This window comes from Felis catus, chromosome A2, assembly GCF_018350175.1.
Source record: "Felis catus isolate Fca126 chromosome A2, F.catus_Fca126_mat1.0, whole genome shotgun sequence".
Classification (NCBI taxonomy): Eukaryota; Metazoa; Chordata; class Mammalia; order Carnivora; family Felidae; genus Felis; species Felis catus.
The window spans coordinates 75,057,403-75,080,114 of NC_058369.1; the positions used below are offsets into that span (position 1 = coordinate 75,057,403).

The window sequence follows — 22,712 nt, forward strand, 5'->3', positions numbered from 1 at the left end:
GGGTGGCGCAGTCGGTTAAGCGCCGACTTCAGCCAGGTCACGATCTCGCGGTCCGTGAGTTCGAGCCCCGCATCAGGCTCTTGGCTGATGGCTCGGAGCCTGGAGCCTGTTTCCGATTCTGTGTCTCCCTCTCTCTCTGCCCCTCCCCCGTTCATGCTCTGTCTCTCTCTGTCCCAAAAATAAAATAAAAACGTTGAAAAAAAAAAATTAAAAAAAAAAAAAAAAGAAAAATGTTTACCATATATAGTTAACATACAAACAAGCTAAATACGGAAAGGGCAAGCTACAAAAGCATTTTCTTACAGTGTGATTGTAGATCACCTACAGGTAAGCAAGGAGCACAGGCGCCATTTTATGGAGTTTGAAATTTATTCTGAAATCAATAGGCAGCCACCATAAGGCTTTAAGTAGTGGAGAAAAACAATGCTCACAACTCTATAAATTCTATGTTACCTGAAGTCTGACCACCAAATCCTGGGAAACATCTACCTCATGGAATTTCTGCGAGTAAACATACTTTGAAAACGCTAATCTATGTGATCATCATTATCATCACCATCATCACTAAAGAAAGCCTGGAAGTAAGAGAAGTTTCCCTTATAGACACACTCGGAAATCTACTTTACTATGAAGTTCTTCTATTTGGATGTAAAGGAAACCTTTTTGTGAAGGGTTCTGCAGACTGGCATTTCATTTTGCATGTTTGTGGCATATGCCACGACCTACAGAGAATGGTCACAAGCTACAAACTGGACATTTTCCCATGGTGCCCTGCTTCCCTTCCCATCTGGGCTCATTCACTGACAGCACTGTGTGAGAAGGCTGGCACTCAGGAAGGTTCCATCCTGGCTTCTTATGTATTTCCTGGAGGAAAGGAGGGCTGGAGGGTACTGGTTCAAGGAAAATAAGATTTGGAGCTAGAATTTTTATCATAGTGGAAGAAAAACCTCAGAATTCAGTTCATGACTTTTACAGTTAATAAAAACTGCTTAGTCTGGCCACTATTTGAGCAACTCATAGCAGTTGAGCAAATTTTAATTTGCTGGGTCCATACTTAAAATAACCACAGATAGCTCTGGGTTTTAATATGGTCTTTGCTCCTCCACTTTTCTCAACAGAACCAGAAAAAAACTTATATTTCATGTATATATGTGTCTGTCTAAAACACCAGGAATACACATTCTTGCCTCTGGTGATCGTTCTTGATAGAAATCATTAGACATCAGAAAATGGGGAATCAATTAAGAATTCAACATGTTTAAAGAGGAAATATTTTAGGTAGAGTCAGAAAAAAATTGAAGTATGAAACTCTCAAGTATAGAATTCATTTAATTTTTGAAGATTTTTAGAAAATTGTGGTGTGGATGATTTTCTTATAAACAACAATAATTACATGAAATGCCTTCAAATGTACCAACTTTCTTTTACCAGTCCATCCTTCCTTACAGTGTCTAGTGGTAGACATAAAGGCTCAGAAATGGTTTATTATCACTGAAACTTCTTCCAGTTATTACCAAAGAGAAATGTATTGAACTTAATATGTGAGGTTTGGGAAATCTGTTTTCATTTGCTATAACCAATGGTCTGTCATAAGCGTAGACATAGTGGACTTTCGGATTCTACCCTCCGTCTGCCCCTGACACCCTAAGATGAGACTTCCTTTATTTTTCTCGTGTTTATAAAGACCCAGCTTCCAAACTCTAAACTAAACCTCTTCATCTCTAAGAAAAATGAAAGTGATAAAGAAGGTAACTTTCTGTAGAACTGGACACACAGATATCTAAAAGAGAATTGATCTATGCTCATTACATGGGGTAGAAGCTATCCATTTCACCTTGCCTCAAACAAAATCTTCTGATTTTGTTAGGAATATCTATTCACTAACAAGAAGACACCACCCCCCAAAAGGCATTTACTTACTTTAAATATATTTTTTAAATGTTTACGTATTTATTTTGAGAGGGACATGCATGCGTGCACATGCACATGCACACATGAGCAGGAGAGGGGCAGAGAGAAAATCTCAAGCGGGCTCTGATCACAGAGCCTGACGCCGGGCTCGATCTCACAAACCGTGAGATCATGACCTGAGCCAAAATCAGGAGTTGGACACTTAACCAACTGAGCCACCCAGGCACCCCAACATTTCCTTAATTTAGTTTATCAGAGAGAAAAGGAATAAATGTGTATAAGTAATATTGCTTTTGTAGTGGTTTTATAACTTTCCACAAATTTGTTGACAGTCTCCTCATCAAAAAAGTAGAGTTTTAGTTCCCCTCTTTCTAAATATGAGGGAACCTTAATGACTCATGACTCTAATGAATAGAAAGTGGTAGAAGTGATGCTGTTGACTTCCAAGGATAAGGTAGAGAGGTCTAGTTTATGAAAGCCAGATTCCTCTGCCTTTCTCTTCTCTCCTTCCCTTTCCTTCCTTCCCCTTCCCTTCCCTTTCCCTCCCCATTTCCCTCTTCCCCTCCTCCCTTTTCTCCCCTTTTCTCTCCTCCCCTCCCTTCTCCTATCTCTCTCTCTCTCTCTCTTTCTCCTTGCCCTTGGAACCCAGCCACCATAGTGAGAGGAAGCCCAAGTCACATGGAGAATACAAAAGTATTCCAGTCAACAATCCCAGAAACGGTCCTAACCAACAAGTAGCATCAACCACCAGACATGTGAAGAAACAAGCCTTCAGATGATTCCAACCCCCAGCCTTGGAATTGCCTCAGTTGAAGCCAAGGGTAAGAGAAACGCATGGACTCTACCAACCCATCACCGAACTGAAGATCTGTAAGCAAAATAAATGTTGTCATTGTATAAGCCACTAAGAGTTTGGGGTTGGGTTATAATGCAGCCATAGACAATGTGAACAACCTTATCATTGTAATGACATTATGTGTCATTACTTTATGTGTCAAAACTTTTTGTTTTAGTACAGTGTTGGTGGTGGTGTTCTGGATGGGTCCGAAGCCAGGCAGGAAGAATGGGAGGGACCCTTAGAATTCTAGCCTGTGTAGTTTCTCCTTTTTTTTTTTTTAATTTTTTTTAACACTTATTTATTTTTGAGAGACAGAGCATGAGCGGGGGAGGGGCAGAGAGAAAGAGACACACACAGAATCTGAAGGAGGCTCCAGGCTCTGAGCTGTCAGCACGGAGTCTGACACAGGGCTCGAACCCACAAACTGTGAGATCATGACCTGAGCCAAAGTCGGATGCTCAACCGACTGAGCCACCCGGGTGCCCCAAGCCTGTGTAGTTTCCCTTAAGCTTTCTTAGCTTAGCTAATTCAGAGGCAGATTTCAGTAATTTGTAACTAACACTCCACCTGGTGCTACCCCCCCTTTTTCTACCAGGATGAATTAGAATTCTTCTCATTCCTTACTTCCTACCAGAGAAAGTTCTAGCTGACCACACCTCTCTCACTCTGTTCCTTTGCCCATGCTGTTTGCCTAGCCTGGAATGACTTCTCCATTCTAACTCTGAGGAAGCAATTTTAGAAAAATGTCTTGCCTAAATGTAGCCCTGGAGATCACGAACATACCAGTGTTACAAGGGTTATTCCATCGCAAGGAACATGAACCTAGACTGGCCCTACTTAAGCAAAGATGAGAAAGGAGGAAAAAAATTGTTGTAAGGTTTTGGGGTAGTCATGGAATCAAAGGAAAATGCTAAATATCTAGATTTCTGAAAAGATGTTATTCAAGGCTCGTCCAGGAATCAAGGTGGTAAAAACTCCTGGCATTTTCTAGGATCACCACCATGTACACACACTCCATGGAGCTGTTTTTAAATACTTGGATCACTCAGTTCAAGAATTATCTTCCCAAGAGAGAACAAACTAATTATCTACTTTGGGGCACATACAATCTCTTTGTCCTGGAAAAGATGGAACATCTTGTTTGACAGTTCCACCAAGACTATCTTTAACTGGAAAGGAGTACTTTGCCAAAGTAACATCCAATAATGTTCACTCAATGTCCATCATAAAACCTGACCCTCAGACTGAGTCATGTCCTTCCTTATTCATTTCTATAGCATCCAGTACTTGCAAAACACTTCTAACCAGTTCCCTACCATATCTAAACTCTAGGAAAACAGGGACAAAGTCTGTCTAATTCATTATCACATTCTCAGCCCTTTGTACAACGCTTTACGCAAAAGTGCTCAATAAATATTTGTTGACTGTAAGCAAACACTTCTTTACCTTTGTTTTCTTATTCATTTTTGTTGACACACACACACACACACACACACACACACACATTCTTCCTTTAGTTGGAGAGTAGACTCCTGTGGATAGAGTCTATTTCCTCTTAATATTCAGTTAAGTATTTACCAAGTGTGGATGATGTCCAGAAACATCCAATTCAGAAGCAGTTCAATTCAAAAAACATTTATCTGGCACTTAATATATGCAAGATCTATTATCTATCCTCTAGGGGCTTGCTACCCAGCAAGGAAGGCAGACAAATGCACAAGTCATTATAATACTAGGCAAACACTGGAAATGGCTGCAAAAGAGGTTTAAAAAATGAGGGGTTAGTTGGAAAGCGAGGGAAGGCAAGATTCATTGTAATATGTGAAATCAAGGAGCTTCGCCAAAATATTTTGACCACAGAAAGGGGAAGGGGCAGCAGACGGGGACACCCTCAGTAAGTGGATCTAAATAAATTAACCTCTCAATAAGTTCATTATAAGCAGCTTAGAGAACACATCAAGATATTAAATGGTTATTTGCACCTGGCCCCTTTCACCTAATTGAAATGAAGGGATAGGAGCTAACAGTGTATGGCTATATAGGTTCTATAGATTTTCCTCTAAAAGACTGGTGTCTTATAGGAAAAAAATGCCTCTTTGAGGGGCAGAAGACTAAGAATCAAAGCGTCCTTCCAAAAGGTAGTGTAAAAATATTGCCATTTTCGTGAGGTAAATCACCTTTAAAAAAGTCTAATACAAGCCAGATTTAAGATTTAAATGAAGAACGTAAGCTACAAATTCCTAGGGGTGTCTAAGACTGTGATAGTCTTGAAGATTTTGAGGAAAGAAGATCTTTGAGCCACCAGGAGACATAAAAGCAGAGAAATCAGTTAAAAAAAATCTTACCTAGAAGAAACAATTTTTCTCCTAAGTGACTTTTAGTCAAGACTGATTAAACATACAACTCAATTTTATAAAAATATGAAAAGCTGGATGGTTCAGCCCTTGAATGCAGGGCTGGAAGAAGGTATCTTCTAGGCGGTGGCTAGAAGGGAACGGTGTGGGAAAAGGTACAACTCACATTTATCAGAGCTGGATGAGAGGCTCAGTAAATAAATCTGTACCCAATCGAGGCCAGAGTATGAGGAGGTGAGTTTTCTTCCCAAGGGACAAAACGTCCTGTACGCTCAGCAAAGAAAGTCAAAACTGTCAAATAGGCACATTATATGAAGGGGATGGTCACTGCCACTGGCTTCAAGGAAAGTTTGCCTCTTCTAATTTAACATTAACACAAACATGTACATTAGTTCAATTTGAAAGTATGATTTAATATTTCTCAATATCACTTTTTATTTATTAATATCAATCGACACACGTTAAGTAAGTGGCTTTAGAAGTGCCAATAATTTCTGACAAAAGTGCAAGGGGCATGGGTAAATATGTAATTAAAAACGTGTGGGGTTGCCATGGTAACAATAACACAGAGCTGCTCCTGGAGTCATCCTGACTACTTTGGTGTCTATGAAAGGTTTTAATAATATCAACGAAAATCTCTAAATACCCTTAATAAATGTAATAACACATCTCCCCCTGAATATGGGCTCAAATGTCAACTTAACCTACTTAAATTGCACCATATTTTCAATTCTTAGAAACGTTGCCCTGAAAGACTTTTTGAGGTTGTCATTTTATTTTTGGTTTATTCATTTTTTTAAAAAATGTATAAAGGATTCACTCTGCAAGATTAGAAAGTCCCAATGAACATTGACTATGAAAATTCCCAAAGGAATGGAGACACTGTGGATTTTTACTTGCAGCCATAATCCAATACTTATCACATAACTAACCCTTTGTGAGGAGTGCTTTCCTTTGGAGGCAGAAAAGAGTTCCCCACTGGTACAGCGAAGATCCACATCCTAACTGAATCTGAATCTCCTCTACTTCTGGAACAGAGATTATTCTGTTTCTAGCCTGAGTTTTGGCTTTCATGGAAAAAGTTAGATTAGGAAAGCAGATCTTAGGGTTCAAAACCTCTACTTCATCTAACTATTAATGTCTGGATCCACACTCCCTACAGAGTCACTTCTCAGACCTGATAAAGGCAACACTATTGGTCTAAGAAGTAGGGGAAAGAAACTCACATTTATTAAACACCCCCAATGTATAGGCACCTCACTCGCCTTCCTTTACGTAATCTTCAACACCTTGTCAGATTGTTATCTGACCTCTGGTGTTAAAGAAGAGGAAACGGAGGCACAAGAAGTCATACCCCTTTGTGTGGCTCAGGAACAGTGATAGGAACCCTGGTTACAATTCTTCTGCTGAGCCATTCTTCTCCCGTCTTCATGCAAGTTCAATGGACAGTTTCTCTCTGAAATGTTGTGTGGTTCACCTTGGTATGGTGACCATCCTCAGGAAGATCTCTAAACATTTCATCGGAGGCGAATGTTATGTCTCTAATTTTGGCAACAATACGGTCCAGGTAGAAAGAAATAAGTGCCTGGCCTGAAATCTGGCAAATTCCCTTAGAGAGACGACTCATGCCTTGGAGGGAAACCACCGAAAGGCAGGCTGCCATCAGGATACCGACCCAACCGCAAGTTAGAGAAGCATTTGCTGTCGCCCACAGACATCTGGTTACATATCACTTCTCGATGCCAACATTATTTTTAAAATTTCTATGATCTGAAAGAATCACACACTCCAATATTTTAAATTTAGAGAAGAGTAAGATATGTAACTGCCCCTTTCCATCCTTGCCCATCGCACTGCCCACATACTCCCCAACATGAAAATAGTGAATTATGGCTTCCTCTAGAACCTGCTTGTCATCTATTCACAAGTCTGAATCCTTTCCTAAATGGACTCTGGAAGAAAGCAGTGTCCAATGCCCTGAAGAAGGAAGGGGTGTTGTCATCAAGAGAAAAAGATTCCCAGAACTTTACTTTGGCCAAGAGAGCCCTGGCCTAGGCAGGGGCGGGGCGGGGCGGGTGGGGGAGGGGGGGCAGGCGCTGATGTTTCCTCGGGGAGGAGCATGGCTAATTTTTGAAAGCCTCAGAAATTTTTTTTGTTGGTTTTCTGATACCTGTTGCTAAAAATTAACCAAATTCCATCCAAAAAGGCAAGTTAATTTTCAACTCTTAATAAAGTATGGTATGGCTAACATTTGCTGAATGCTGGTTACATTCTGGGCACTTAGTAGGGCTCTACACACATCACCTCATTTCAATCTCAAGCTTCCCTATGAAGTAAGTACCATCAATTCTTCCATATAGAAATGGGGAAGCTGAGGCCTAACCCCATTATGTTCCTGGCCCAACCAGCTAACAAAACACAAGACTCCAGAGCCTTGACCTACTACATTATGTTACATGATAAACCAACAAGATTCTTGGGAGGAGAAAGGAGGCAGGAGAGACAGGGAGGAAAAGATACATCTAGTTGATTCTTCCTTTGGACATGACCAGGAAACAATTGCTAAAGAATCGCACCCGTTTTACAGGATCAGCACCAAATTCGATGATGAAAACATCATCCATGCCTTTTGTCCGAATCACTTAAAAATGCTTTCGAAAATTCTTCCTCACTTTTTGGGCATCATAGTTTTTCTCAAATGTTTAGGCTTCTGAGCAATGAACTACTTCAGAAATGCACGGTTTTGAAGACTGAGATTTCCCAAAGAGTCACAGGAAACAATGAAGTAAATGGAAAGTCAATATGTAATGTTGGCTGCAGGCTACTGAGGGTTAGAGTGACCATGCCTGGTTCATTTTTGCAACCTCGGCGCCCAGTGTGGTGGGTGAGCAAGACTGGGTGGTTGATTCTTTCTGGTGTTTTCTCCACCGAGTCCAGAGAGCACAGCACAGCTCCCACCACAGAACAGGTACTCAACAAACATTTGTTGTTGAGCGGGTGAATTAACTGTTGAATATGGAATGCATAAACCCTACAGCATGGAAAAGGCTTGGGTAACAAATAGAACAAACCATGGGTTTCACTTTTACTCAACTTATGCTGTAACTCCATTGTATATATGCCTATCTTTTTTGTTTCGATACCTGAAAGCAGCACAAAAGTATGAAAGTCAGCTTCAGAACACTTCACAGCGTAAAAGAGAAATATGAGAAATGAAGACACCAAGAGTTGATGAAAATTCCTAGGAAGAGTAATTTCAAAGATTCAATAGAGAAATGATCCCAGGATATCATGGTTTTATTTTCACCAATTGTTTTATTTTGAGTGGAAAAGCTGGTTCTTCTAACTTCTGTAGATGTCCTCCCTCCACCAGAAAGAAGAAGAAGAAGAAGAAAAAAAAAAAAAGAATGTTATCTTGTACAGCTTTGTGACCGTCAGAGAACGAAGGAGGAAATGTGATAAATTTTGACAAAGAATAATAATAACCTGAAAACTCCTTTATTGACTCTTTAGTACCCTCTCTGGAAAAGGGCACATATACTAAGAATGGCATAAAATGACCAATATAATGATGTTGTAATTTCAAGGAGTACAAAATGTTAAAAATTTGATGACCATTATAAAATAGCCTCATAATTACGTTTATATTGAAAATGTCATCCCCTTTATCTATATATTAAAGATATGAAATCAATGTTTAAAGTATTTAAAAAATAATCTCACATATATATTTCTTTCCTCAGAGAGGCACCACTGGTTTGTTTTCCTTTATACCGAACGAAGCATTTCGTTGTAGAAGCTAATTTCAAATATTGTTAAACTAAACCATTAAATTATTTTTATGTTCACTTGTTAAATGTTCAAATACGGTCACTTTAAAGGAACCAATTTCAGCTTTCAGCTATCTATTTTTAAATTTTAAGTCATCTGTTTTTCTCCCCCCTAGGCTGCAAAAGTGTATTACCAAATAAACTGACAAAACATCTCAGCGACTAACATAAACGTGCAATTTTAATGCCTTCTAATCACACAAATCAATATGAGATTTTTGTGCTTGTGCATGACCTTCTTCAAATTATCCCCCCATTTTGGTTGAATCAGAACGAGTGTGGGCTATTTGATAAAAAAAAAACCCTAAGTGTGTGAAATAAGAGCCCTCGCCTCTTCTGCCAGACTCCCCTTGACAGAAAGATGATAGAAGCATCACATCCCTGGAAGAGTAAATGCAAACTGACAAGAGATGAGCCTTTAGATGTTGAATATAATCTTGAATTGTGCTTGAAGTGTCTTATTATCTTGTCTTTTGATGTCTGAAGGGGCGGCTCATTGTTAGAAAAAGGAAAACCCTCGCGCATCTTTGCCATCTTTAAAAATTGTTTGGCCTTTAACAACTGCTTTCCCAACTAATGTCCATTTCTCCTGACAATAAATATGGCAGGTCGTCGGCAAGTGACAAACAATTTACTTTACATGCCACACTTTTATGGGTTTTGAGAGCTCATGTGGAAGCGTATTTTTAAAAGTCCACAGAAATTAGCAGCGTTACAAATGTTAAGAGGATTGAGATCTACCTTGCATACACTGATGGGAAGTTACTTGTTGTGGTTACTTCCTGCTGTTTCTGGTTTTGTGATCTCACTGGTGCCAGATTCCAAATTCAAGTTCTTTATTTACCATTGACTAAAAATAGCCAGGGAAAATGAAAACACAACGACCAAGTCTGATAGATCCCATGAAGGAAAGGCCCTAATTTCCAGGGCATGTTATAATATTAAGAACAGTATATCAACAAAATCCCCTTTCTAAGTAGAATAGCAAGATCAACATTGGGCTTGCTGAATTTGGCCTCTCCTCGCAGAGCCTTTGGCACCTCTTAATTTCGGCTGTCCGAAATTGGGTGCCCCTCACCCTTCGTATCTACCATTTGTTTTGTGGGTTTTGTTTTAACTTAAAAGTTTAATGACGTTCCCAGTCAATGGGATTCCATAGCTGCTAAATCACAGTCGTGCTAGTTTTCTGTCACCCAGCCAGGTTTTGTGAAAGCTTTCAAGATCTTTTCTCAGACCTCCGTCACTCTAAGAATCCATAAGAATTCTCAAAAGGACTATAAACTGTTACAGGGTTCAGGTGATCGTATCATTATAAAAACATATTGATATACTACGGAGGACAAGACAGGTAGCTACCACCCTAAGGTAGTGCAACCATCTCCACACCATCAGCAATGTCCAATCTGACCAGTTCCGGGTCTTTTTTTGTTTGCTTTTGATCATTTTCAGCCGGCAACTATAGATATTAATCCCTTTTGAAGCATGGTGCCTAGTTGCTGACACTTTTCTGATTGCCTGCAGATTCTGATTGGAATGTTAGCAAATTACATTAAACATGGAAGCTAATGGCAGAACGGAAGATTCTAAACTAGATCAAGGAGGGGCGCCTGGGTGGCTAAGTCGGTTAAATGACCAGCTTCAGCTCGGGTCATGATCTCACCGTTCGTGAGTTCGAGCCCCATGTCGGGCTCTGTGATGACAGCTCAGAGCCTGGAGCCTGCTTTGGATTCTGTGTCTCCCTCTCTGCCCCTCCCCTGCTTGTGTTCTCTCTCTCTCTCTCTCTCTCTCTCAAATAAATAAACATTAAAAAAATTGTTAATTAAAGCAAGGAAATAGACCAGCATTAACTATAAATCTGAATAATTTCTTAGTAACTCTTAAGAGTAAAACCTGCCTTGGGGCGCCTGGGTGGCGCAGTGGGTTAAGCTCCGACTTCAGCCAGGTCACGATCTCGCGGTCCGTGAGTTCGAGCCCCGCGTCAGGCTCTGGGCTGATGGCTCAGAGCCTGGAGCCTGTTTCCGATTCTGTGTCTCCCTCTCTCTCTGCCCCTCCCCTGTTCACGCTCTGTCTCTCTCTGTCCCAAAAATAAATAAATGTTGAAAAAAAAATTTTAAAAAAATAAAAAAAAAAAGTAAAACCTGCCTTAATCTTAGGAATCAGAAAGAGATGAGTCAACCAACATCTAAAATAATGACGCAGGTTTGTTTCCAAAAGTTTATGAAAGTTTTCCCACATAATCCAGACGATCCCTTTTCTGACTATTCACCCATGTATAGATTACAGTTAGATTAATGGATAGCAAGCAAATCCATTAAAATGTTAGCTTTCTTCACTATCTTCAATGCTTCTCCTTTTGAAAACAGCATGTTTTCTTTTTGACGTGTTTCTATTTTGCAATATTTTGCTACATGAAATTGGATCTATCAAAGAAAAAAACGCAGCTTTGGAAAAGGCCATTCCACCCCCACCCCCATTCCACCTGAGCGTCTACACATTTTTAAATACAGGAAAATATGTTTTTCCATTTGATGTTTTATTCTTTCTACCCTTGGTTGATTTTGGCAAAAATTCACTCTGCGGTAATAATTTTTCATGCTTTATAAACAGCTTCAAATGTTTGCATTTTTAAATCAAATTAATCCCTCAGCCCCTCTTCTTCTTCAACAGTGGTGATTCTCTCATGCAATAAGTAACCCCAAACCATTAATTTATAAAAGTAAATCTTGCCATATTGCTATTAAAAGACAAATCACCACATGTGTGGCCATGGAGGACTGCAGAGGGAGATTAAGTACCCCATACTATTTTAATAGCAAATGCTTAAAATGTGATTTCTTTATTGTGCATCAAACCCCCATTCTATCTTGATATGTGTACAGGTAAGTGTATATTTAGGTCCACGAAATCCTCACAGGCACAAAATTGTGCTTACCAACTATAAGACAGATGCGTTTTACTTAAAAAAGAAAAAATATAACTGTTTATATTGTAATCTATGTATATCCCACAGGTAGACAAATACTTGGGCTCCTAATGTTTAGATTCTAAGGGTCTTCCCTAGTTTGAGCAAGATCTGTCTCACACACACACACACACACACACACACACACACACATTTCTTGAGACAGTTTATATTTATATTATATATATGTGTGTGTGTATATATATACATACAAATACCCTATAAATCAAGCTGTGCAGAAACCCCCAAATCTCTTTACTGAATTAACTGCACAAATTCTGAGAAATGCTCAGTGCTTAGCAGCTGCAAAGAAGACACTGAAATTTGGATAATAGCCCAACTACTCCTGAAGCAATAGTATAATTGCTTGTCCCTTATTGGTAAACTATTAATTTTGAGAATTTTATCTGGAAACTATGTGTTTCAATATTCATAGGTTCATAGGTATAGTAGAAGTACATTTAAGTGATATACAGATAGCATAAACTTAAAAAAAGCTTATTATTGTAAATTAGGCTTTATTAATGTTTTTATAAAGCAAATATAGACATACTACAAGTTTAGGAAGATAAATCTGAAGTGTCATAGAAACACAGGGGAAAATATGGAGAACACACCAGAGAACGCACACACGTGTGTAAAACGTGTGGGTAGCAGTGCGTTCATAGCGCTTAGGAAAGAAAACGGAAAGAAAACATGTCCACAAAGTATGGACATGATGAGAAAATGAAAAATGAGCATTGTTACTTTAAAACACTATGCTAATATTAGTCTTTAAATAGGGGTTTCTTGGCTTTCACAAACTTTTGTCACAATTAGGGTTTGGTGGGGTTTTTTTAATTAATAGAATGAAATCAAAGTCACATGAGATTTGGAAAGGACACCAATCTAGAAAACACTGATTGTTTTAGAAAAAGATGAAACACCAAGGAAACTGCTAAAGCCAAACTGTATATTGCAGGACAAACACATTCGTGAAATTGTTAAATCATGCCATGTTGATTATCATTGAGATGTTCCGAGACTGCTAAAAATACCTTCATAGTCTACCTCGTCCTCAGGCTAAATGAACAGGCTTTATTTTAGGTTTTTACTAGGAACGTTTTTTAAACCATGTTAATGAATGCAGGTTTCATTACAGAATCCCATTTTCTAATGGTCTTCGGTATAAGCGGACCTCTTAAGCATTTAGTTTCTGTGTAATGATATTAGTTTCTCTCATTGTAATCTGATCACTTTTCTTTATATTTTCAATTAGTGGTGAGGGCAGAGCAGTCCTCTAATAAAAGTGACCTAGACCGTATTAGTTTTGTTGTTCCAGGTGGCTAATTTTTTAATGAAAATAAACAACAGTATATTCTCGCCACGTATCAGACCTGACAAGCACTTTCAAAGGAAAGACTGTAGGAGGAATTTGAGCATGGATTTTCTTTTCAATTCTCAAATAAAATATAGACATTCATATAACATACCAGGATTGTTTTTTAGAAGTAGCAGCTTAATTTTACGAAGAGATGTCAGGAGCTGTGCAATTTTATAAGGTGGTTTTTTAAAAACGATCTTTGAATGCTTAACAAAACAAAGTTTATTTCCATTTCTCTCAGAACGAAAGACTGTCTTCAACCAAAAGAGAGTCAGTGCTGTTCTTGCTGACCTCTGTGTTCACATTAAAAAAGCTTAGTCCATTTTTGGCTCTTTGTCACAACATAGAGTAAGAGGTGTTACCAAACTAGTCCACACTTGGTTCATATTTGTATAAACTCTGACTTTGAGAATCAGAAGGTGGGAGCTTACATGTAAAAGACTGAGTCAGGTCAACATGAGTAACACACAGGCATCCTTGAAAGCCCCCACACACCCAAAGCCCAGATACTCCTTTATGAATGAACGGATTTTAATATAAATGTTACTCGGAGGTATTCCCAAAGAAAAGTCCAATGTTGACCGGTTTAGAAGCTCGTTCAGGCTCATAGCATGAAGGTGTATGTTCGACTGCAAATACCAGACTGAAACAAATTACGCTCCCTTATTTCCTTCTAAGAAGAAGATGTTTGAAATTTTAAAGGATAGCCATTTTAAAAGAAAGACCGAAATGTCATTAATAAAAGGAAAGCCAAACAAAAACCCCAGCGAAGTACAGAACCTCGGAAGACAACAAACAAGAAAATTCCAGAGCCACGCTGGATATTAAAGAGAAGCCCATCTGCTGGAGAATGGCAGGTGTTACTGGGAGCTTTCTCCAGCTACCTCTGCCTTTGGATATTTTTTAAAAATTTATTAAGCTGACAGCGGGAAACTTTACACAGATTGCCCCCTGACAGGATGCCAGCTTGGTATAAACACTTTGCTATCTTTTTCTTTAGCATAAGAAAACCAAGAAACATGTTAAGTAGAGCCAGGTGCGGATTTGGGCAGATGTGATTGCTCTTCGGCCGGTCTCGGGACCCGGGGAAGGGCCCGGATAATCGGGAGCAGCGCAGTAGCAGAACAGCACCCTTCACATCTACTTTCTTTTCAATGTGTGAATGTCTGATGTATTATTAATCCCCAAACATAAACCAGCCAGATCGCCAACCAAAGAAAGAACCAGCCCTCTCACAAATTATTTGTTTACTGAGTAACAGCAAGCCAGGTCCCCTTGAAATCCTCACTTAAGTCTCATTTGTCAAGTGGGGGAAATTTTTATTTGGTCAATTCTTACAAGAATAATGCTAACTCTATGATTAAATCAGGTAATTGAGAAAGAAGGCAATCTACTTAAGGCTGAGCCTTGCCAGCCTGAATCTGGAATGCCCCTCTATTTATTAATTATGATATAAACTGGTCTGGGTGAACTACAAAACCACTGTAATGCCCTGTAACCTTTAAGTCAGAAATATCCAAGGCACTGAAAAGACCAAAATGAGATCACTGGAAGGGGTGGATGTGCAGATTAATGCAATGTCTATTACTTCGTCTTATTTCCAATTCTACATAGGACCTTATGACAACAACAACAAAACAGGAGAATCGTAGCCATCGAGATAAAAGAAAAATGTAAAACCGTATCAGCATTTTGGTTTGCTAATGTGTTAGCACAGAGAGCATCTTCAGACGTGGCAATATTGAACTTTCTTCTTTAAACAGATGTCTGACCTGAGCCCCCCAGGCATGGCAGAAACAGAAAAGGGAGCCACTGAGAGAGTCCCCACTGAATCTTATGTCACGTAGTGTGCACTGTCCTCCATTAAAGAGTCACTCAGAAATGAGCACAGCTCCACGAACAGATCCGGTTAAAAAGTTTGAACATCAGCGCTATGTTACATGGATTTATTTTTATTTCAAAACTTACACATTAACGCTACTTAAAGCAGATTTACTTATCCAGGCAGTATTACAGTGGTATTCTAGGGGGAAAACCCCACTAAGACTGAATTTATCCACACACCCCCCGGAGTCTTTTTTAAGAAATGCTTAAGTGTGTAAGGTTTTCGTCAATGTTCAGAAATGTATCTCAATGTGCATTTTTCCCCTCAGTAGTCAGAGAACAGCCCATTAAGCCACACCTTATCATGCACCTCATTTACTTACATAAATACAGATTTCTTTTGGTTTCTTTTCAGTAACTATTTTTGCATAGAATCTATTATCCAAGTCATTGAGTTGATTTAAAAATATACTCCCTTAATATTTCCCTAACAAAACACACTTTCTTCAGTGAAAAATAGGAAAAATCTTCCACGAGCAGAATGTCGAAACTTTTAAAAAATATAGAAGCATGGTGCATAGGTTAAATAAATATATTTCTCCGGGGAATTTTCCTCATCGCCTCCCAGCTAAATCCTTCTGGGGCTTAAGCCCTATGTACTGATTACCGGCCCCAGCATATTTTATCAGAATATTATAAACGTCCCAGGCATTGGAACCTTGAGAGAGACATTTAAATAAAGTAATAAAGACAGTGATTCCGTAATGAAGGCTCCCACTTATACACAGGCAGCATACCACAAAGTACAGTCCCCATAATGCCCTACCAATGACCTCCACGCTGACCTGCAGAGACCACTGTCTCAAGGGGTGACAGACAATTTAGTCCTTTATCCTTTTGTCATTGAAAACAACTCCAGTGCCATAAATTCTAATCAAGTCAAACTGGATGGCGATTTTAAAAAAAAAAATCTTATAATGCACGTTTCTTATGAGAAAGATAACAGAAAGGAAAGGAAAAGAAAACCCCTACAGATAGCACATTTTCTGGCAAGGAAGAATCACTCATCCAACTTTCAACCCTTTTCCAAAAGTTCACAGATAAATGACATTGAAAATACCCACGTTCACAAGTATCATTATATGCAATCTCTTTTAGACTAGAAAACCACAAGATCATAACAGAAAACCAACCATCGCTTTTTACCTCGGGTGCGATGTTTATAAATGGGTTTTTGTTTACATCTCAGCTCAAGGCTTTCGAGCTGTGGGCCCAGTTCATGTACAGTACGATAATACTGAACAGCAAGCCACAGACTAACCCGGCCACCCGAGGTAGTTGGGACTTTGAGGAAAGCAATCATGAGGTTTATCTTGAAACAATAAAAATACTCCCAGGAGGAACACTGTTAATAAATCATCTTTCAAATTTCAAATATATATGGGAGAAAATATTTAGGGCCTGTTTTATGTGGTCTCACTTTTTCAGCTGAGACTGCATGGCAAAACTTTAGTACAGATATTTTTCTAGGGGTATATATTACTTTTATCCTTTCCGTGGCCATCCTCCTGACCAAGTTGTTGATGCTACCATTTGAATTTTAGCATCCAATGTGACTGAATGTGGAACACTGAATTCTTGATGAGCATAACTAAAAATGAGGCACCACATTGACACAGTGCTATAAATGTCACTAGAGAAACACAGCAACCTCTTCCCTTTGAGATTGTTCGCCAAAGGCCGGTTTGGAGAATGGTTTCGAGTATGTACATCACCAGTCACATATTAAACGCCTGGTCCCGCATGGCATCACTCATTTGATCTCGCAGCCGAAACACAGGGAGACACACAGCCAGATTCTCTGATACGACCCCCTCATATCCAAGTCTGTTCTCCTCCATACAGTTTCCTTACAGCTCAGAGCTCAGCATAATACAGTCACGGACCGAAAAAAGGAGACAGTTATCCTACCAGCTTTCCGAGAATAAATAATGCACCACTTAATGATATCACAGAGAACTACCTAACCACACGTTTCTCAATGAAATGCGGATTCATCTCTCCTAAGTGTACTTGAGTTTCCATAGCTGTTCAAGTTAAGCAAAATGTTATCTCTGATGTAATTACTTTATAAAACACAAGGGCCCTGTTCTGAACTTTCTACTGAAGCTGGCATATGGCTTCTGGGTTCTCCTTCTGGTATATTCTGAGCTGCACAGAGCACTGAAACATTCTGCACAGTATGTTTCCCTTTGGATGCTGTTAAGAGCAGAGGGTGCAATTTAAGAGAGGCATAAAAGACCCAATGGTTCCTGGAATTTCCTTTGTTTACCCATAGAGGGCATCAGTATTAGCCTTTCTCCTGCAGTTTTGGGCTGAAGGTGCCCATACTGTGAGAGAAACAGACTTGCCCTGTGGACTGCTAATTTCAACAAGAAACAGAAGGGGGAACAACTCCAAAGGAATCCATCAAGACTGAAATTTCAGGTACAGGACACAACGGAGTTCTGCCTGTCTCCTGTTGTTGGGGAATGTCTCTCCACAAAAGTAAACAAATCAAGATGCCCACGATTTGCCTTAATCTGCTCCTTTCATTACCGAAACACAGTTTTCAGTAATGCAGTGTGTAGGCTATGACAATGATGGTTGGAGAGAGTGCATTAGAAAATCGTTGTTGGGAGATAAATCTGGATGCTCTCAGTTTTTCAGGAAAAAATGTAACTCTTCATTGTCAAGGAATGAGTGCAATGAAAATTACGTATAAGAACCAAAACACTTGAGCGTATTCATGTCAAATAAGCTGATGGTCCATTAAATTATCACCCATTAGGTGTGGCCAAAGTTGCTAAAAATTCTGGGGGAGAATTCCTCTAGAAAGTTTTAGTCAGTTACATAAACTGGAATTTCTAAGGCTAAGTCCCAGTCGTATTAACAGGAGACAGCATAATGGACCCAATAGCTAAGGAAGCCCTGGAGAACATTGGGTGCTTCCTCCGATGGATGTCCTAGTCCCTCTGTCTTAGGCTGTCTCCCATTTTTTCCTCAAGTTTTCAAAATTGTTCATCTACTGGTTGCTTCTTCACCGAATTGGAAACCGGAAAATATTCTCATTGTGTTTTAAAAGCACTCCAGAGGCCAAATAAAATGAAGTGGATACACAAGGAATATCAGATATAAGATGCAGGTTTTGGTGGGTCCCCTCTCTCAAATTCAGAGGTGGAAAATGTGAACGTGAATATGGGCATACTCTAACACCTACTACAATTTCTGAACTAAACTACGATTCCTTAGTATTACCCATAAATACTCCACTTCACACGTGTCTTCAGTGAACTCAATTCGAATTTCTTTGGCCCTCCTGGGTTGTTTTTTTTTTTTTTTTTAAGCTTATTTCTCTGCATGTGCAAATTGGTAAGAAGTGACATAACAAATCTGCAACAATTTCCAACAGTGGAAAATCGAAATAAACATTGAGAAGCCATGTTAATTACTCCTCTATTAGTTGACTTGAAGGAAAAAGGAAACAAGTTGGGGTTCTAGGTGAAAGTCTACAAAAATGCATTTACTTTTTTCAAATACAGGCCAAGTTTAGGAACAAGTAATCCAGGATCCGCAGTCCTGTTGAATTCACAGCTGATTACTTTTCACAAATCAAAGGGCTTGGGATTAGGATACTCAACATCAGAGAGGCAGAAGCATGCATGGCCTTGCTTTTCTGTAATTTATAATTTTATCTGAGTTCCCTCACTAACCCCCTGAAACGCAAGGAGTGTTCTAGGACATGATTCTCCCCACACATGTAAAAACTTGCTCTGCAACAAAATATTCCCTCACAGGGAAAATGCTAAAACCTTAATGCCGACGTATAGAAAACCCATATGCGTGGAACAGCTGCTTTTCCAGAACAGGGTAATATGACAGAATTTCTTGAAACTGGGATCTGTTAGCCTCGTAACTGTAAAACAGTATTTTACCAATAGAAAATCTGAAACAGAAAGTTTTTCTGCAACACCACTCTCATGTTTGACTGAGTGAGTGTTTCAAATCAGAGAAAAGATCCTCTGTTGAAGCTGGCCTCAAGTTGCCAAACTATCGAAGCTGCTTTCTTCCTGGAGGCTAAAAAAATTAGGCTTATTTTTTTTTTCAGCTGAATTAATGACTTTCTCAACAAAGCAGTCTGTGCCATAGTGTTGTTTTTCTTTGAAGTTCAGGCACACGACTATGTTTTTAAACTGAGCCCAAGCAGTGCTCTGCCTGATATATACATATATAATCAGATGTATATATCAGGTTAGTTTACACATGTATATAAACAGGTTAAGGTGTACATGCGCTTATCCAGTGTTATCAGCATGTAAGCACTTGAAAATAATTAAAAGCAAGCGTTTCAGGAGGAAGTGTTCTGAAAACCTAATGTCACTCTATCCCATAAAGTGCTCCTCCAGCACAGACATCTATCACCATCCATCACTCAGTCACGCGCCTCAACAACCCGCTCCCCTTTCTGATTAGAGATCACAGTTGCTTGAGTTGGCTTACAGAGTGTCATCTGTTTGAATGACAGATGTCTTTGCTGGAGTGGCACTCTGCTTGCTCTTGTTTTGTTTATGGAACAAAGATTCCTGAAAGGTCCTGGGCTGCCTCCACATTTAGGATGAGGCTATAAACATCTGGTCAAGGCAAGAGGCAGTCGGGGAGGGACGCACAGGACCTATTTTCCTTCCCCACTCACCTTTTAGAAGAAGAGATACTCATTCTAATTGTGATTACAAAATGTTAGATCTCCCAGCAATTCCCATGGCCACCTTTGTTTACCTGGCACAGAAAGGCTTGTATTGATATTTCTCAGTTCCCCCTTCCATCTTTTGACTACAGATAATAACTCTTTACTCTCCTTCCCCTTAACAAAAGGCTGCAAAGCAACCAGAAACCAAGTCGATATTTATTCAATAAATGTTAACCAATTCTCACAATGGAACTGATTTCCTGATTATTATTACCATCTTCTTCTTCTTCTTCTTTTCCTTCTTCTTCTTCTTCTTCCTCTTTTTTTTTTTTTTTTAAATAATTTCTAGCCCGGGGACTCTGGCAATATCAGACAAGCCCGAAGGAGCAGTGAGGAAGTTCCTTGCTGGGAAAAGTTTGCAGGACACCCTGCTAGCCGGCCGGAGTGGGCTCCGGGTGGCTTGGCCCCTCCAAGATGCCAAGCTCCTCTTTAGCACTTACAAGAAAATGGAATGAACAACAGGGAAAGGGTGGGGGGGGGGTGTGGATCGCTCTTCTGGACAAGATGGTAGGGCTGAAATGAAATACCTAGACAGACTTACCGAAGAGCTTGCTGGGAGTGTCCTCACTGTCATTAGATTCCACAGGCGCAAGCAGGGGCTCATTCAGCTCGCTGTCTGAAGTAGCAGCCTTGTCCTCACCTCTCAACTCCGTGTTCATTTCACTCCGCACTGACAGCAAGGGCTTACTGACTTGTCCAGCTATCATTGGATCCTAGGATGGGGGAAAAGAGTGAAGGGGAGGAAAAAAAAGTGGCAGCTTTAGTGTGCGTGTCCTCTCTCCCTCTCCCTCTCTCCTCTCTCTCTCTCTTCCACACACACACTCTCCCTCTCTCCTCTCTCTCTTATCTCTGGCTGCTCCCGCTGTTATTGCTGGCTGCAGTCAAGTGAAGAGCTATTACAGATCCGAGGAGTTCTCCATTACTCCCCACCCTATTAAAGCTCAACTAGCATGTGAGAGATTCAGGAAGCTTCGGAGGGAAGAAGGGGGGAAAAAAAACTTCTTTGAAAGCCACCTAAACCAACACAGCTTTAATTGTGGGATGTGCTTTTTGTGCGAATGTTTTTACACCTTGTTCCGTCTTTAATGCAGTAAGAAAAAAGAAAATGCTGGGTTTGTACTTCAGCAACACACTAAAAAGGAAGAAGCACCCTATGGAGGAACCACGGGCTATTTTAAGAAGCACTCTCCCTGGGGGAGAAGCAATTAAACCCTATCCCCAGAGCAGAGAAAAGAGATAGGGAGAAAAGAGTCCTCAAAATGCTTTCAATGGAATAAAAGAGATTTCTCATGTAAATTGCATCAGTACCCTCAGAAGTTGACTTCTCTGGTCCCAGATTTGGGAGTGAAGCTGACCCCAAAGCAAATGAACATTTTAAAGCAAACAATACACAGCAAAATCGATTTTTTTTAAATTGGTTTAAAAAAATTTTTTAAAGAAATTGGAAAAAAATACTTACAAACTGTGTTCAATACTTCCGATACCTAGAGCATCATACGCCCAGAGCATTAAAGAAAAAGGAAACAAAAATCACCTCCGAAAAAGACAAACTTCCCCCCACCCCCAATAATTTAAATCTGCTTTATCTTCAGCTCATTAGGAAGGCGTCTTAGGATCAGAAGTATTTTCCAAGGATAGCCTGCTATTCCATTTGCAAACTAAGATGCATGATATTGTTTTGGCACAAACGTCGGGTGCACAAGGAAAAGAAAAGCAGGAAGTGCCCTTTTTGCGTTATCTGGGAGGTATTTATTGCCAAGTTCATGCCTAAATGGTTCCTGAGCAGGAAACAGGTGACCAGCACGGGAGCTGGTGGGGCGGCATGCTCTCTTGTCCCATCGTTACATTGGTTGCCGTATGCCTGTGGTGATTTTTTTTTAATGTATTCATGCCTGAAAAGTGAATTTGATATGACACATGATAATCTATGAAAATGTTAATCAATACAAATAGTTTAAGCTGTCATCAAATGCACTTCTTTAGTCAATACTCATACCACTGAAAACAATGTCACTGTCACCAGGGCTTAATGTGCACAGCACTTAAATATTGGACTCTGTGCATCAATGCACTTCTTCTTCAAATACTGTAGGTAAACACATTTTCTCCCTATTTAAGGCTGAAGCACTCAGCACGCATTTAGCTGAGCCGAATCCTCCCTTTTGAATACCTTGATAGGTCCACTGGAGGGCAAAATTAATACTTAATTGAATCTCACAGTCATCAAAATAATCAATACTTTTTTATTATTTATTCTTTACAGTCTGTTGACTGTTTCAAACCTCTGAGGGAATGGTGGAAAGGATTCATGGCTTCGAAACACTGTCATTTAACAAGGTAATTTTCAGTGGGGCATTAGGGGTTGTGAAACATATAATAAAACAAAAATGGTGGCTTATAATAGGAAGAAAGAAAAGAATTATATTTCTGCCATCTAACAAAACAGGATAAATAAAAAAGCAAGTGCAGAGAGAGAGAGAGAGAGCTGGAAAGGAGGGGGACCAGGGAGAGAAAGACTGGCTTTTGAAGGGTTTTATCATATCAAGAGCAGAGCCGAGCTTTCATAATGCTGACATTTCTCATCCTGACAATCCTAAACAAGTGGAAAGGATGAGATCGTAGATATCATCTTTCATCACATTCCCCAGCTTAAGAACCAACATGACAGCTCCTCTCCCCTTTACACTGTTAATTACTAAATAAAATACTACTCTCTGTCAGCATCAGATTATTGCAGATAGCAACCACAAACATTTCTCCATTGTTTCCCCCCTCTGAATCGGTGATACCTACCTTGAACTCTTTAGAAAATAAATTAGGCTTGTCTCACCATATTGTAAATAT

At 39.6% G+C, this 22,712-nt stretch overlaps 1 protein-coding gene across 5 annotated transcripts in view; it reads right to left on the minus strand.

Annotated features, from left to right (window-relative positions):
• POU6F2 (POU class 6 homeobox 2) overlaps positions 1 to 22,712 on the minus strand; it is a 496,186-nt gene that overhangs the window by 364,871 nt on the left and 108,603 nt on the right. For all 5 annotated transcript variants that reach the window (XM_045052200.1, XM_045052199.1, XM_023250205.2 and 2 more), the window contains one exon: positions 20,410 to 20,581. In XM_045052200.1, coding sequence (XP_044908135.1) covers positions 20,410 to 20,581 — 172 coding nt within the window. The remainder of the gene's footprint in view (positions 1 to 20,409; positions 20,582 to 22,712) is intronic.